Genomic DNA, 14,441 nt, shown 5'->3' with positions numbered 1-14,441 from the left:
GTCAGAGCGCTGTTGAGCCATGTATTCCTTTCTCACTTAGCTGTGATGATTTCATGTATTTTTTCAGGAATAAAATTGACACTATTAGAGATCAAATCCACAATATTCTTCCTTCTACCTATAATGTTGAGCCTGTTGTGGTCTCCGAAGCATCCTTAGAACCAGGATCTGACTTGTGTCTAAATAGTTTCTGTCCTGTCCAACCCTCTGAATTAACTAAAATAATAGCTTCATCTAAACCGTCCACCTGTATCTTAGACCCTCTCCCAACGAGCCTCTTTAAGGACATTTTCCCTTTAATTAATACATCACTACTAAGTCTTATCAATATGTCTTTAGTGACAGGATATGTACCACAATCATTTAAAACTGCTGTAATCAAGCCTTTACTTAAAAAGCAATCTCTGGATCCAGAGGTGATAGCAAATTATAGACCTCTATCTAACCTCCCGTTTATGTCCAAAATTCTGGAGAAAATAGTTTCAGCTCAGCTACATGCCCACCTGAGCAGAAATAATTTATTTGAAGAGTTTCAGTCAGGATTTAGAGCTCATCATAGCACTGAGACGGCATTGGTGAAAGTTACTAATGACCTTCTTATGGCCTCAGACAAAGGACTTGTGTCCGTACTTATCTTGCTTGATCTTAGTGCTGCATTTGATACAGTCGATCATAACATTCTGTTACAGAGACTAGAACAGGTGATTGGAATTACAGGTACAGCGTTAAGCTGGTTTAAATCATATTTATCTGATAGACTTCAGTTTGTTCATGTAAATGACAAGTCCTCCTCCCAAACTACAGTAAGTCATGGAGTTCCTCAAGGTTCTGTACTTGGACCAATACTCTTCACACTATATATGCTCCCTTTAGGCAAAATTATTAGACAGCATGGAATAAACTTTCATTGTTATGCAGATGATACTCAACTATACTTATCCTTTAAACCAGATGAAACAAATCAGCCCAATAGGCTACAAAATTGTCTCATAGACATAAAGACTTGGATGTCTAGAAATTTTCTCCTCTTAAACTCAGATAAGACTGAAGTAATTCTCGTTGGATCTGAAAAACTCAGAGCTAAATTTTCCGGTTTTGTAATGAACCTGGATGGCATTACTTTAGCTTCCAGTGCTACAGTGAGAAACCTTGGAGTAATATTTGACCCTGACCTGTCCTTTGGTCCGCATATTAAGCAGGTTACTAAAACAGCCTTCTTTCATTTACGTAATATAGCCAAAATTAGGGACATTCTGTCTCAGAGTGATGCAGAAAAACTGGTTCACGCTTTTGTTACTTCGAGACTAGATTACTGTAACTCTCTATTACTGGGCTGTCCTAAATATGCCCTGAAAAGCCTTCAGCTGATCCAGAATTCTGCAGCCAGAGTCCTGACCAGAACCAGCAGGAGAGATCATATTTCTCCAGTTTTAGCCTCTCTTCATTGGCTGCCTGTTGAATCTAGAATAGAATTTAAAATCCTTCTCCTTACATATGAAGCCCTCCACAGCCAGGCACCACTATATATCAAAGACCTCATTGTTCCTTATATACCAAGTAGAGTACTTCGTTCGCAGACTGCAGGCTTACTTGTGGTTCCTAGAGTCTCAAAGAGCCGAGCAGGAGGCAGAGCCTTTGGTTATCAGGCCCCTCTCTTATGGAATAAGCTCCCAGTTAGTGTTAGGGAAGCAGACACCCTCCCCACCTTTAAGACTAGGCTGAAGACTTATCTTTTTGATAAGTCCTATAGCTAGGGATGGTTAGCATCCCTTAGTTATGCTGCTATAGGTTTAGACTGCTGAGGGACATCCCCCCCCCCCCCCCCCCCCCCCCATAACAGTGTTGCATCATTAACATGTATGTCTCCTGTCTCAGCTGGTTTAGTCTTAGTCTGATTTAGTCTTGTTTCATCTGGTTTAGGCTGATTTAGTCTGGTTTAGTCTGGTTTAATCTGGTTTAGTCTGATTTCGTCTGGTTTCGTGTTGGTTAATCTGGTTTAGTCTGGTTTAATCTGGTTTAGTCTGATTTAGTCTGGTTTAGTGTTGTTTAATCTGGTTTAGTCTTATTTAATCTGGTTTAGGCTGATTTAGTCCTATTTAATATGGTTTAATCTGGTTTAGTCTGGTTTAATGTGGTTTAATCTGGTTTAGGCTGATTTAGTCTGGTTTAATTTGCTTTAATCTGGTTTAGTCTTGTTTAATCTGGTTTAGTCTGGTTTAATCTGGTTTAGTCTGGATTAATCTGGTTTAGTGTTGTTTAGTCTGGTTTAATACAGTTTAGTCTTGTTTAGTCTGATTTAGCCTGATTTAGTCTTGTTTATTCATCTTCACTCTTGTTTAAGATGGTTTTAGTCTAGTTTTGTCTTTTTTCATTTGGTTTAGTCTTGTTTAGTTTTGTTTAATCTAGTTTAGTCCAGTTTAGTCTGGTTTAGTCCTGTTTAATCTGATTTAGTCTTGTTTGATCTGGTTTAGCCTGATTTAGTCTTTTTTTGTCTCGTTTAATCCAGTTTTGTCTGGTTTTGTCCCATTTAGTCCTGGTTAGTCTGGTTTAATCTCATTTAGTCTTCTTTAGTCTGTTTTAGTCTTGTTCAGTCCTGTTTAGTCTGGTTTAATCTGGTTTAGTCTAGTTTAATCTGGTTTAGTCTTGTTTGATCTGGTTTTGCCTGATTTAGTCAAGTTAGTCTGGTTTAATCTTATTTAGTGTTGTTTAGTCTGGATTAGTCTGGTTTATTCTTGTTTAGTCCTGTTTAGTCTGGTTTAATCTGATTTAGTCTTGTTTAGTCTGATTTAATCTGGTTTAGTGTTGTTTAATCCGGTTTTGTCTGGTTTTGTCTCATTCAGTCCTGTTTAGTCTGGTTTAATCTCATTTAGTCTGGTTTAGTCTTGTTTAGTCTTGTTCCGTCCTGTTTAGTCTGGTTTAGTCTTGTTTAAGATGGTTTAGTCTTTGTTGATCTGGTTTAGTCTTGTTTGATCTGGTTTAGTCTGATTTAGTCTTGTTTAGTGTTGTTTAATCTGGTTTTGTCTGGTTTAAACTGGTTTAGTTGGATTTAGTCTGGTTTAATGTTTAATCTGGTCTAGTCTGTTTTAATCTGGTTTAGGCTGATATAGTTTTATTTAATCTGGTTTAATCTAATTTAGTCTGGTTTAGTCTGGTTTGATCTGGTTTAGCCTGGTTTAATTTGGTTTAGTCTGATTTATTCTGGTTTAGTGTTGTTTAATCTGGTTTAGTCTGGTTTAATCTGGTTTAGTCCTGTTTAGTCTGGTTTAGTCCTGTTTAGTCTGGTTTAGTCATGTTTAGTCTTGTTTAGTACTGTTTAGTCTGGTTTAACTTGGTTTAGTGTGGTCCAGTCTTGTTTAGTCTGGTTTAGCCTGGTTTAGTCTGATTTAGTCTGGTTTAGTGTTGTTTAATCTGGTTTAGGCTGGTTTAATCTGGTTTAGGCTGATTTAGTCTTATTTAATCTGATTTAGTCTGGTTTAATCTGGTTTAGGCTGATTTAGTCTGGTTTAATCTGGTATAGTCTGGTTTAATCTGGTTTAGTCCTGGTTTAGTATTGTTTAATACAGTTTAGTCTTGTTTCATCTGATTTAGTCTTGTTTAGTCTTGTTTAGTCCTGTTTCATCTGATTTAGCCCGATTTAGTCTTGTTTAGTCACGTATACTCTTGTTTAAGCTTGTTTAGTCTGTTTTAGTCTTTTTTCAGTTGGTTTAGTCTGGTTTAGTTTTGTTTAATCTGGTTTGGTCTTGCTTAGTCCAGTTTAGTTTGGTTTAGTCTGGTTTAATCTGATTTAGGCTTTTTTTCTCGTTTAGTCCTGTTTATTCTGGTTTAGTCTTGTTTAGAGCTGTTTAGTCTGGTTTAATCTCATTTCGTCTGGTTTAGTCTTGTTTAGTGCTGTTTAGTCTGGTTTAATCTGATTTAGTCTGGTTTAGTCTTGTTTAGTCCTGTTTGGTCTGGTTTAGTCTGGTATACTCTTGTTTAGTCTGGTTTAATCTGATTTAGTCTGGTTTAGTCTTGTTTAGTCCTGTTTAGTCTGGTTTAATATGATTTTGTCTGGTTTAGTCTTGTTCAGTCGTGTTTAGTCTGGTTTAGTCTGGTTTAATCTGATTTAGTCTTGTTTAGTCGTGTTTAGTCATTAGTCCTGTTTAGTCTGGTTTTATCTGATTTAGTCTGGTTTAGTCTTGCTCAGTCGTGTTTAGTCTGGTTTAGTCTGGTTTAATCTGATTTAGTCTTGTTTAGTCATGTTTAGTCATTAGTCCTGTTTAGTCTGGTTTAATCTGATTTAGTCTGGTTTAGTCTTGTTTAGTCCTGTTTAGTCTGGTTTAGTCTGATTTAGTCTGGTTTACTCTTATTTAGTCTTTAGTCCTGTTTAGTCTGGTTTAATCTGATTTAGTCTGGTTTAGTCTTATTTAGTCTTTAGTCCTGTTTAGTCTGGTTTTATCTGATTTAGTGTTATTTAGTCTTTAGTCCTGGTTAGTCTGGTTTAGTCCGGTTTAGTCTTGTTTAGTCCTGTTTAGTCTGGTTTAATCTGATTTAGTCTGGTTTAGTCTTGTTCAGTCATGTTTAGTCTGGTTTAATCTGATTTAGTCTTGTTTAGTCTTGTTTAGTCTTGTTCAGTCGTGTTTAGTCTGGTTTAATCTGATTTAGTCTTGTTTAGTCCCGTTTAGTCTGATTTAGTTTGCTTTAGTTGTGTTTAGTCCCGTTTAGTCTGGTTTAATCTGATTTAGTCTAGTTTCGTCTTGTTCAGTCGTGTTTAGTCTTGTTTAGTCTGGTTTAATCTGATTTAGTCTTGTTTTGTCGTGTTTAGTCCCGTTCAGTCTGGTTTAATCTGATTTAGTCTGGTTTAGTCTTGTTCAGTCGTGTTTAGTCTTGTTTAGTCTGGTTTAATGTGATTTAGTCTTGTTTAGTCCCGTTTAGTCTGATTTAGTCTGGTTTAGTTGTGTTTAGTCCCGTTTAGTCTGGTTTAATCTGATTTAGTCTGGTTTGGTCTTTTTCAGTCGTGTTTAGTCTTGTTTAATCTGGTTTAATCTGATTTAGTCCCGTTTAGTCTGGTTTAGTCGTGTTTAGTCCCGTTTAGTCTTGTTTAATCTGATTTAGTCTGGTTAATCTGGTTTTGTTTTAATGTCCCTGCAGGCCTCCGAGCACAGCCAAGTCCATCTCCATCCCGGGACAAGAGCCCACCCTGCAGCTGGACTGTAAGGGGGAGGGAACGGTGCCAGCTGCAGGTGTTTCCCTGGGACGAGCCCCGAAGCCTCGACCTTCCATCTTCAGCTCGGGTACGAGGCATGTGGTTGGGTTGGACGTCGCTCAGAGCTGGGGGGAGGCTGGTTTCCTTGAGGGTGGAGGAGAAGATGAAGCTTCCATGATGATGACTTCTATCTGAACCTGAACTGATCTGAAAGGAAGTGCAGCTGTCGGAGGCAGACGCCATCGCTGCTCATTACACTATTCTCTTGTGTTTCCTTCAGGTCTCCTGGAAGAACAGGATGTGAGACAGAACCAGTCCGGTCCTGCAGAAGCCTTCCAGTCGGGTCATTCTCGTAACTCCAGCTACGCCAGCCAGCACAGCCAGATATCAGGTTTGTGTCATCCTGCGTCCACGTGGCGTTTTCCTGTTACATGACGGCGAGGAAACACTTTTCTTTCTTTGGCTTTTATGTTTGAATCATGTCGCTTCGCCGCCGACACTCTGGTATCGCACTGCCATCATCAGCAGTGTCGCTCTGGTGTCGCCTCGGTGTCACCTCTCCGACGCCTCGCCATTTCCTCGGTGTCTACACTCCGACACCTCTCCATTTCCTCGGTGTCACCACTCCGACGCCTCTCCATTTCCTCGGTGTCGCCTGTCCGACACCTCTCCATTTTCCTCGGTGTCGCCTATCTGACGCCTCTCCATTTCCTCGGTGTCGCCTATCCGACACCTCTCCATTTCCTCGGTGTCGCCTATCTGACGCCTCTCCATTTCCTCGGTGTCGCCTATCCGACACCTCTCCATTTCCTTGGTGTCGCCTATCTGACGCCTCTCCATTTCCTCGGTGTCGCCTATCTGACACCTCTCCATTTCCTCGGTGTCGCCTATCTGACGCCTCTCCATTTCCTCGGTGTCGCCTATCTGACGCCTCTCCATTTCCTCGGTGTCGCCTATCTGACACCTCTCCATTTCCTCGGTGTCGCCTATCTGACACCTCTCCATTTCCTCGGTGTCGCCTATCTGACGCCTCTCCATTTCCTTGGTGTCGCCACTCCGACGCCTCTCCATTTCCTCGGTGTCTACACTCCGATGCCTCTCCATTTCCTCGGTGTCGCCTATCTGACGCCTCTCCATTTCCTCGGTGTCTACACTCCGATGCCTCTCCATTTCCTCGGTGTCTACACTCCGATGCCTCTCCATTTCCTTGGTGTCTACACTCCGATGCCTCTCCATTTCCTCGGTGTCGCCTATCTGACGCCTCTCCATTTCCTATGAGTCACCACTCCGACGCCTCTCCATTTCCTCGGTGTCGCCTTGGTGTCACCTATCCAACGCCTCTTCACGGCCTTGCCTTGCCGTCGCCTTGCAGTCGCCTCGGTGTCAGCGAGGCAAGGTGTCAGCTGACGTGGTATCACTGCTGTCCTGCAGGCTACAGCACCGAACACTCGCGCTCCTCCAGCCTGTCCGACCTCACGCATCGCAGGAACACCTCCACGGGGAGCAGCACCTCAGGAGGCCTGGCTTTCTCTGCTGACACACCTCCCGAAGGCGACAAGGATGCTGGGCGCCCAGAAAGACCGCCTCGACCCCCGCGGCCTGTGCTGCCCCCTAACAGGCCTCCCAGGTACACATCTGAGGCTGCTTCTGGGACGGTTTCACAGATTTATTGACAAATTTGTTTGTTCCTATTTTCAGGCGGAAGCAAAAGATGGTGGAGAACCACCCCTCCTGGGTAAACGACACCCGCATGGATGCAGACGACATAGTGGAGAAAATAGTCCAAAGCCAAAACTTTGAAGATATCCACAACACGGAAGGTGAAAACCTGCTGGATGTTATTACATCACACGGAACGGCGAAGGCTTCGCTGGCGAGAGCGTGGACGTCGTTCCAGCTGAAAGTGAACAAGAGAACGTGCACACTGCACTTCCTGCTGCAAATCTGTCGGCTGTCAGATTGTAGGAATGGATGTGATTCAAACGGCTTCGCTTTCCTCTCCGGGAATCTTAAGTGATTTCAGAGGAAATGAGGTTTGACCTCAGCAGCTGTTTGTGGTCTGCACAGCTTAACTAAAACCACTACGTGATGTCTTACAGCGCCACCTTGTGGCATCGGTCGGTCAGTGAAAACGTTCCAGTTCAGCTGTGTGATACTCAGAACTTATTCCAGTCTATAACCCAGTTTCCTGGTCTAGAACCCAGTTTCCTGGTCTAAAACCCAGTTTCCTGGTCTAAAACCCAGTCTCCTGGTCTAGAACCCAGTTTCCTGGTCTAAAACCCAGTCTCCTGGTCTAGAACCCAGTTTCCTGGTCTAAAACCCAGTCTCCTGGTCTAGAACCCAGTCTCCTGGTCTAAGAACCCAGTCTCCTGGTCTAGAACCCAGTTTCCTGGTCTAAAACCCAGTCTCCTGGTCTAGAACCCAGTCTCCTGGTCTAAGAACCCAGTCTCCTGGTCTAGAACCCAGTCTCCTGGTCTAGAACCCAGTCTCCTGGTCTAAGAACCCAGTCTCCTGGTCTAAGAACCCAGTCTCCTGGTCTAGAACCCAGTCTCCTGGTCTAGAACCCAGTTTCCTGGTCTAGAACCCAGTCTCCTGGTCTAGAACCCAGTCTCCTGGTATAAAACCCAGTTTCCTGGTCTAAAACCCAGTTTCCTGGTCTAAAACCCAGTTTCCTGGTCTAAAACCCAGTCTCCTGGTCTAGAACCCAGTTTCCTGGTCTAAAACCCAGTCTCCTGGTCTAGAACCCAGTTTCCTGGTCTAAAACCCAGTCTCCTGGTCTAGAACCCAGTCTCCTGGTCTAAGAACCCAGTCTCCTGGTCTAGAACCCAGTCTCCTGGTCTAGAACCCAGTCTCCTGGTATAAAACCCAGTCTTCTGGTCTAAAAACCAGCCTCCTGGTCTAAGAACCTAGCCTCCTGGTCTAAGAACCTAGCCTCCTGGTCTAGAACCCAGCTTCCTGGTCTAGAACCCAGTCTCCTGGTCTAAAACCCAGTCTCCTGGTCTAGAACCCAGTCTCCTGGTCTAGAACCCAGTTTCATGGTCTAGTTTCCAGTTTCCTGGTCTAGAACTGGGACCACCAACTCCAGATCCAGCAGGTGTTAGATGCTGCAACACACCTGATTCAAATGAAACCTTTTCCCAGCAGCTCTTCCATCATGATGACCACCTCTATTTGAGACAGGTGTGTTGCAGCAGGGAAACAAAGCCTCACTATAGCATGCTAATGTTAGCTTACAGTTGAAAGCTAATCGTTGTAGGAGGTTCACTTCTGTTTCCATGTTGTCTGAGTTTCATTCACTTTAACTGTTGGAGCCATAAACACACACCGGCATGGAAACCGGTTGTCACCGATCCAACGGGTTTATTCATCACCCGCGTCGACAAACAGTAACAGAACAAGATGACGTTGTCTTAGACCAGGGCTACTCTGTTCACTCCTGAAGCTTTTCAGTGTTTCCCTGCTCAAGCACACCTGGCTCAGATGTAATTAAGTAGATGCGGTTGAAGACTGAATCTAGTCCTGGAGATCTGCTATCCTGCATCTCTTGTCCAAAACGCCTGAATCTGTAGAGTCCTGCTCAGCAGAGCTTCGTCCGATTCAAGTGTGTTGGAGCAGGGATACATCTAAAACCTGCAGGATGGTGGAGTTTCTGTGCTTTACTAGAAATCAGCTGGAGGTTTTGCAGACGTCTGGGCGAACGGCGGCTCGTCTTTATGTTTAGCGCGAAGCGCTTCGTTCGCCGCGGTTCCAACTGAAAACGTTTGCAGGCGACACGCAGGCAGTCTGGACATTTCCAGAGTGTGGACGTCCTCATGTGAAGCCGTCTCTGTTTGCTGCTTTTCAGACAGCAACCTTCGTCTGTTTGTCAGCAGAGACGGAAGCACGGCGCTGAGCGGCATCCGGCTGGGGAGCAGGTAAGACGTGAAACGCTTCAGTCTTTCATGACTTTATTTGTCATTCATTTTTTAAACTAAATATGTTTTTTTTTTAATAAAAAAAAACCCATCAACTTGGATTTATAGCTCAACATTCGTTTGTTTATCAATTAATCACATAACAGCCGATCAAATGATCACAGAACTCCAGCAACTCACCTTAAAACTTTGATCTTACCTCATTTTAGGATGTTGCTTTGGAATTTACATCATTAAAATGTTCCTTTTTTAACTATAATGTTTGTATTTATTTCCTATTTTTTCCTTCATGAAATCCTTCATGAGTTTATGTTTATTTTCCTGAACAGTGTGTGAAAGAAGTTGGAGCGAACATATATCCGCCCGTTTTATTGTTCCTTGTTTCATGTGAAAACCAGAAACAAAAGAAATGAGGTGACAAAACAGCATCCCTCGCTGCCATCAATGTGTCGATCAGAAATCCGGTGTTTGGCGTGGTTGCCATGGCAGCCTGTCCTGACGGAGCCTCGTTACCTCGTCAGCGCCACTTCCTGTTTGTTTAGAAAATAACCACAAAACGAGCAGTAAACCACTTCCTGTGGCGTCTTTCAGGGTGTCTGCCGGAGGCTACGAGCCGGTGGTGATCGGGAGCCATTAATCCTGCCGGACTGATCGTCTGCTCCTTGCTTTCTGGTTTTCCTGGAGCTTCAGCTGGTCTGACGCCGTGAGAGAAAAACCACCTCGTTGTGCACTTTATGCTAAGTTTGATGTGGGACTGGTCTAAGAACTGGTCTGAGAACTGGTCTAAGAACTGGTCTAAGAACTGGTCTGAGAACTGGTCTAAGAAATGGTCTAAGAACTGGTCTGAGGACTGGTCTAACAACTGGTCTAAGAACTGGTCTGAGGACTGGTCTGAGAACTGGTCTGAGGACTGGTCTGAGGACTGGTCTAAGAACTGGTCTAAGAACTGGTCTGAGGACTGGTCTAAGAACTGGTCTGAGGACTGGTCTAAGAACTGGTCTAGGGACTGGTCTGAGAACTGGTCTAAGAAATGGTCTGAGAACTGGTCTGAGGACTGGTCTAAGAACTGGTCTAAGAACTGGTCTGAGGACTGGTCTAAGAAATGGTCTGAGAACTGGTCTGAGGACTGGTCTAAGAACTGGTCTGAGGACTGGTCTAAGAACTGGTCTAAGAACTGGTCTAGGGACTGGTCTGAGAACTGGTCTGAGAACTGGTCTAAGAACTGGTCTGAGAACTGGTCTGAGGACTGGTCTAAGGACTGGTTTAAGGACTGGTCTGAGGACTGGTCTAAGAAATGGTCTAAGAAATGGTCTAAGAACTGGTCTGAGGACTGGTCTAAGAACTGGTCTGAGGACTGGTCTGAGGACTGGTCTAAGGATTGGTCTGAGGACTGGTCTAAGAACTGGTCTGAGGACTGGTTTAAGGACTGGTCTAAGGACTGGTTTAAGGACTGGTCTAAGGACTGGTCTGAGGACTGGTCTAAGGACTGGTCTAAGGACTGGTCTGAGGACTGGTCTGAGGACTGGTCTGAGGACTGGTCTGAGGACTGGTCTAAGAACTGGTCTGAGGACTGGTCTAAGGACTGGTCTGAGGACTGGTCTAAGGACTGGTCTGAGGACTGGTTTAAGGACTGGTCTGAGGACTGGTTTAAGGACTGGTCTGAGGACTGGTCTAAGAACTGGTCTGAGGACTGGTCTAAGAACTGGTCTAGTTTGATCTCCAGCTGCATCACCATGGTAACGAGTGACCCTGCTGGCTGGGGGGTGTCGGCGATCCGTCTGCTCGGCTCAGGAACGGCTCAGCGGACCCTGACAGCACCGTGAGGCGACTTGGACACGGCGTCCGGAAACTTCCTCTCCGGTGACCCTGAAGGCGGCGCGCCGGCCGCCACGGTGAGAAGACAAAGGTTTCCGCCTTCTCCACGTCGCCCCCTGCTGGAAGGTTCATTTTATTTTAATGCGATGAAGTACAGAGGGAACTGTCGTCACGGCAACCTCCTGGCTGGGCGTGTCCTCTGTAAGGAGCATGACGCTGCGTTTTAACCCTTTCATCCCACACAGGAAGGACTCCTGCTGATCCGTTGGTTACAGTCACTGTGGGAATCAAACCACCGGAGGTTTCCGGAGGGGAGAAATAATCTGGAATTTAGTCGCAACGTTTTCTGGATTCTGTTTGTTCACGAAGAAATAAAATCTGAAAAATCATCTTCGTCATTTTTCCTCATTACAGGAGAAAATACAAACTCCTCCTCTTCCTCCTCCTCCTCCTCCTATTGCTCCTCTACATCTCCTCCTCCTCCTCTTCCTCCTCCTATTGCTCCTCTACACCTCCTCTTCCTCCTCCTATTGCTCCTCTACATCTCCTCCTCCTCCTCTTCCACCTCCTATTGCTCCTCTACATCTCCTCTTCCTCCTCCTATTGCTCCTCTACATCTCCTCCTCCTCCTCCTATTGCTCCTCTACATCTCCTCCTCTTCCTCCTCCTATTGCTCCTCTACATCTCCTCCTCCTCCTCTTCCTCCTCCTATTGCTCCTCTACATCTCCTCTTCCTCCTCTTCCTCCTCCTATTGCTCCTCTACATCTCCTCTTCCTCCTCCTATTGCTCCTCTACATCTCCTCCTCCTCCTCTTCCTCCTCCTATTGCTCCTCTACATCTCCTCTTCCTCCTCCTATTGCTCCTCTACATCTCCTCCTCCTCCTCTTCCTCCTCCTATTGCTCCTCTACATCTCCTCCTCCTCCTATTGCTCCTCTACATCTCCTCTTCCTCCTCCTATTGCTCCTCTACATCTCCTCTTCCTCCTCCTATTGCTCCTCTACATCTCCTCTTCCTCCTCCTATTGCTCCTCTACATCTCCTCTTCCACCTCTTCCTCCTCCTATTGCTCCTCTACATCTCCTCCTCCTCCTCTTCCTCCTCCTATTGCTCCTCTACATCTCCTCCTCCTCCTATTGCTCCTCTACATCTCCTCTTCCTCCTCCTATTGCTCCTCTACATCTCCTCTTCCTCCTCCTATTGCTCCTCTACATCTCCTCCTCCTCCTCTTCCTCCTCCTATTGCTCCTCTACATCTCCTCCTCCTCCTCTTCCTCCTCCTATTGCTCCTCTACATCTCCTCTTCCTCCTCCTCGTATTGCTCCTCTACATCTCCTCCTCCTCCTCTTCCTCCTCCTATTGCTCCTCTACATCTCCTCTTCCTCCTCCTATTGCTCCTCTACATCTCCTCTTCCTCCTCCTTTTGCTCCTCTACATCTCCTCTTCCTCCTCCTATTGCTCCTCTACATCTTCTCTTCCTCCTCTTCCTCCTCCTATTGCTCCTCTACATCTCCTCTTCCTCCTCCTATTGCTCCTCTACATCTCCTCTTCCTCCTCTTCCTCCTCCTATTGCTCCTCTACATCTCCTCCTCCTCCTCTTCCTCCTCCTATTGCTCCTCTACATCTCCTCTTCCTCCTCCTCGTATTGCTCCTCTACATCTCCTCCTCCTCCTATTGCTCCTCTACATCTCCTCTTCCTCCTCCTATTGCTCCTCTACATCTCCTCTTCCTCCTCCTATTGCTCCTCTACATCTCCTCTTCCTCCTCCTATTGCTCCTCTACATCTTCTCTTCCTCCTCTTCCACCTCCTATTGCTCCTCTACATCTCCTCTTCCTCCTCTTCCACCTCCTATTGCTCCTCTACTTCTCCTATTCCACCTCCTATTACTCCTCTACATCTCCTCTTCCTCCACTTATTGCTCCTCTACATCTCCTCTTCCTCCTCCTATTGCTACTCTACACCTCCTCTTCCTCCTCTTCCTCCTCCTATTGCTCCTCTACTTCTCCTCTTCCACCTCCTATTGCTCCTCTACATCTCCTCTTCCTCCTCCTATTGCTCCTCTACATCTCCTCCTCCTCCTCCTATTGCTCCTCTACATCTCCTCCTCCCCCTCTTCCTCCTCCTATTGCTCCTGTACATCTCCTCCTCCTCCTCTTCCTCCTCCTATTGCTCCTCTACATCTCCTCTTCCTCCTCCTATTGCTCCTCTACATCTCCTCTTCCTCCTCCTATTGCTCCTCTACACCTCCTCTTCCTCCTCCTATTGCTCCTCTACACCTCCTCTTCCACCTCCTATTGCTCCTCTACATCTCCTCCTCCTCCTCTTCCACCTCCTATTGCTCCTCTACATCTCCTCTTCCTCCTCCTATTGCTCCTCTACATCTCCTCCTCCCCCTCTTCCTCCTCCTATTGCTCCTCTACTTCTCCTCTTCCACCTCCTATTGCTCCTCTACATCTCCTCTTCCTCCTCCTATTGCGCCTCTACATCTCCTCTTCCTCCTCCTATTGCTCCTCTACTTCTCCTCTTCCACCTCCTATTGCTCCTCTACATCTCCTCCTCCCCCTCTTCCTCCTCCTATTGCTCCTCTACATCTCCTCTTCCTCCTCCTATTGCTCCTCTACATCTCCTCTTCCTCCTCCTATTGCTCCTCTACATCTCCTCTTCCTCCTCCTATTGCTCCTCTACATCTCCTCTTCCTCCTCCTATTGCTCCTCTACATCTCCTCCTCCCCCTCTTCCTCCTCCTATTGCTCCTCTACATCTCCTCTTCCTCCTCCTATTGCTCCTCTACATCTCCTCCTCCCCCTCTTCCTCCTCCTATTGCTCCTCTACATCTCCTCTTCCTCCTCCTATTGCTCCTCTACATCTCCTCTTCCTCCTCCTATTGCTCCTCTACTTCTCCTCTTCCACCTCCTATTGCTCCTCTACATCTCCTCTTCCTCCTCCTATTGCTCCTCTACATCTCCTCTTCCTCCTCCTATTGCTCCTCTACATCTCCTCTTCCTCCTCTTCCACCTCCTATTGCTCCTCTACATCTCCTCTTCCTCCTCTTCCTCCTCCTATTGCTCCTCTACATCTCCTATTCCACCTCCTATTGCTCCTCTACATCTCCTCCTCCTCCTCTTCCACCTCCTATTGCTCCTCTACATCTCCTCTTCCTCCTCCTGTTGCTCCTCTACATCTCCTCCTCCTCCTCTTCCTCCTCCTATTGCTCCTCTACATCTCCTCTTCCACCTCCTATTGCTCCTCTACATCTCCTCTTCCTCCTCCTATTGCTCCTCTACATCTCCTATTCCACCTCCTATTGCTCCTCTACATCTCCTCCTCCTCCTCTTCCACCTCCTATTGCTCCTCTACATCTCCTCTTCCTCCTCCTGTTGCTCCTCTACATCTTCTCCTCCTCCTCCTCTTCCTCCTCCTATTGCTCCTCTACATCTCTTCCTCCTCCTATTGCTCCTCTACATCTCCTCTTCCTCCTCCTCGTATTGCTCCTCTACATCTCCTCCTCCTCCTATTGCTCCTCTACATCTCCT

General features: G+C 45.9%; 1 protein-coding gene across 1 annotated transcript in view; it reads left to right on the top strand.

The window, feature by feature from the left end:
* eeig1a (estrogen-induced osteoclastogenesis regulator 1a) overlaps positions 1-9,820 on the top strand; it is a 76,397-nt gene extending 66,577 nt beyond the window's left edge. The window contains exons 6-11 of the mRNA XM_079250946.1: positions 5,128-5,270; positions 5,463-5,573; positions 6,614-6,809; positions 6,881-7,002; positions 9,027-9,096; positions 9,688-9,820. Coding sequence (XP_079107072.1) covers positions 5,128-5,270; positions 5,463-5,573; positions 6,614-6,809; positions 6,881-7,002; positions 9,027-9,096; positions 9,688-9,733 — 688 coding nt within the window. The 3' untranslated portion in view covers positions 9,734-9,820. The remainder of the gene's footprint in view (positions 1-5,127; positions 5,271-5,462; positions 5,574-6,613; positions 6,810-6,880; positions 7,003-9,026; positions 9,097-9,687) is intronic.
* The last annotated feature ends 4,621 nt before the right edge of the window (positions 9,821-14,441 follow it).

The sequence above is a fragment of the Telmatherina bonti genome (genome assembly GCF_933228915.1).
Source record: "Telmatherina bonti genome assembly, chromosome: 13".
Taxonomy (NCBI): Eukaryota; Metazoa; Chordata; class Actinopteri; order Atheriniformes; family Telmatherinidae; genus Telmatherina; species Telmatherina bonti.
Note: the sequence above shows the minus strand (reverse complement) of the source record. Positions and strands in the feature narration are given on the sequence as shown.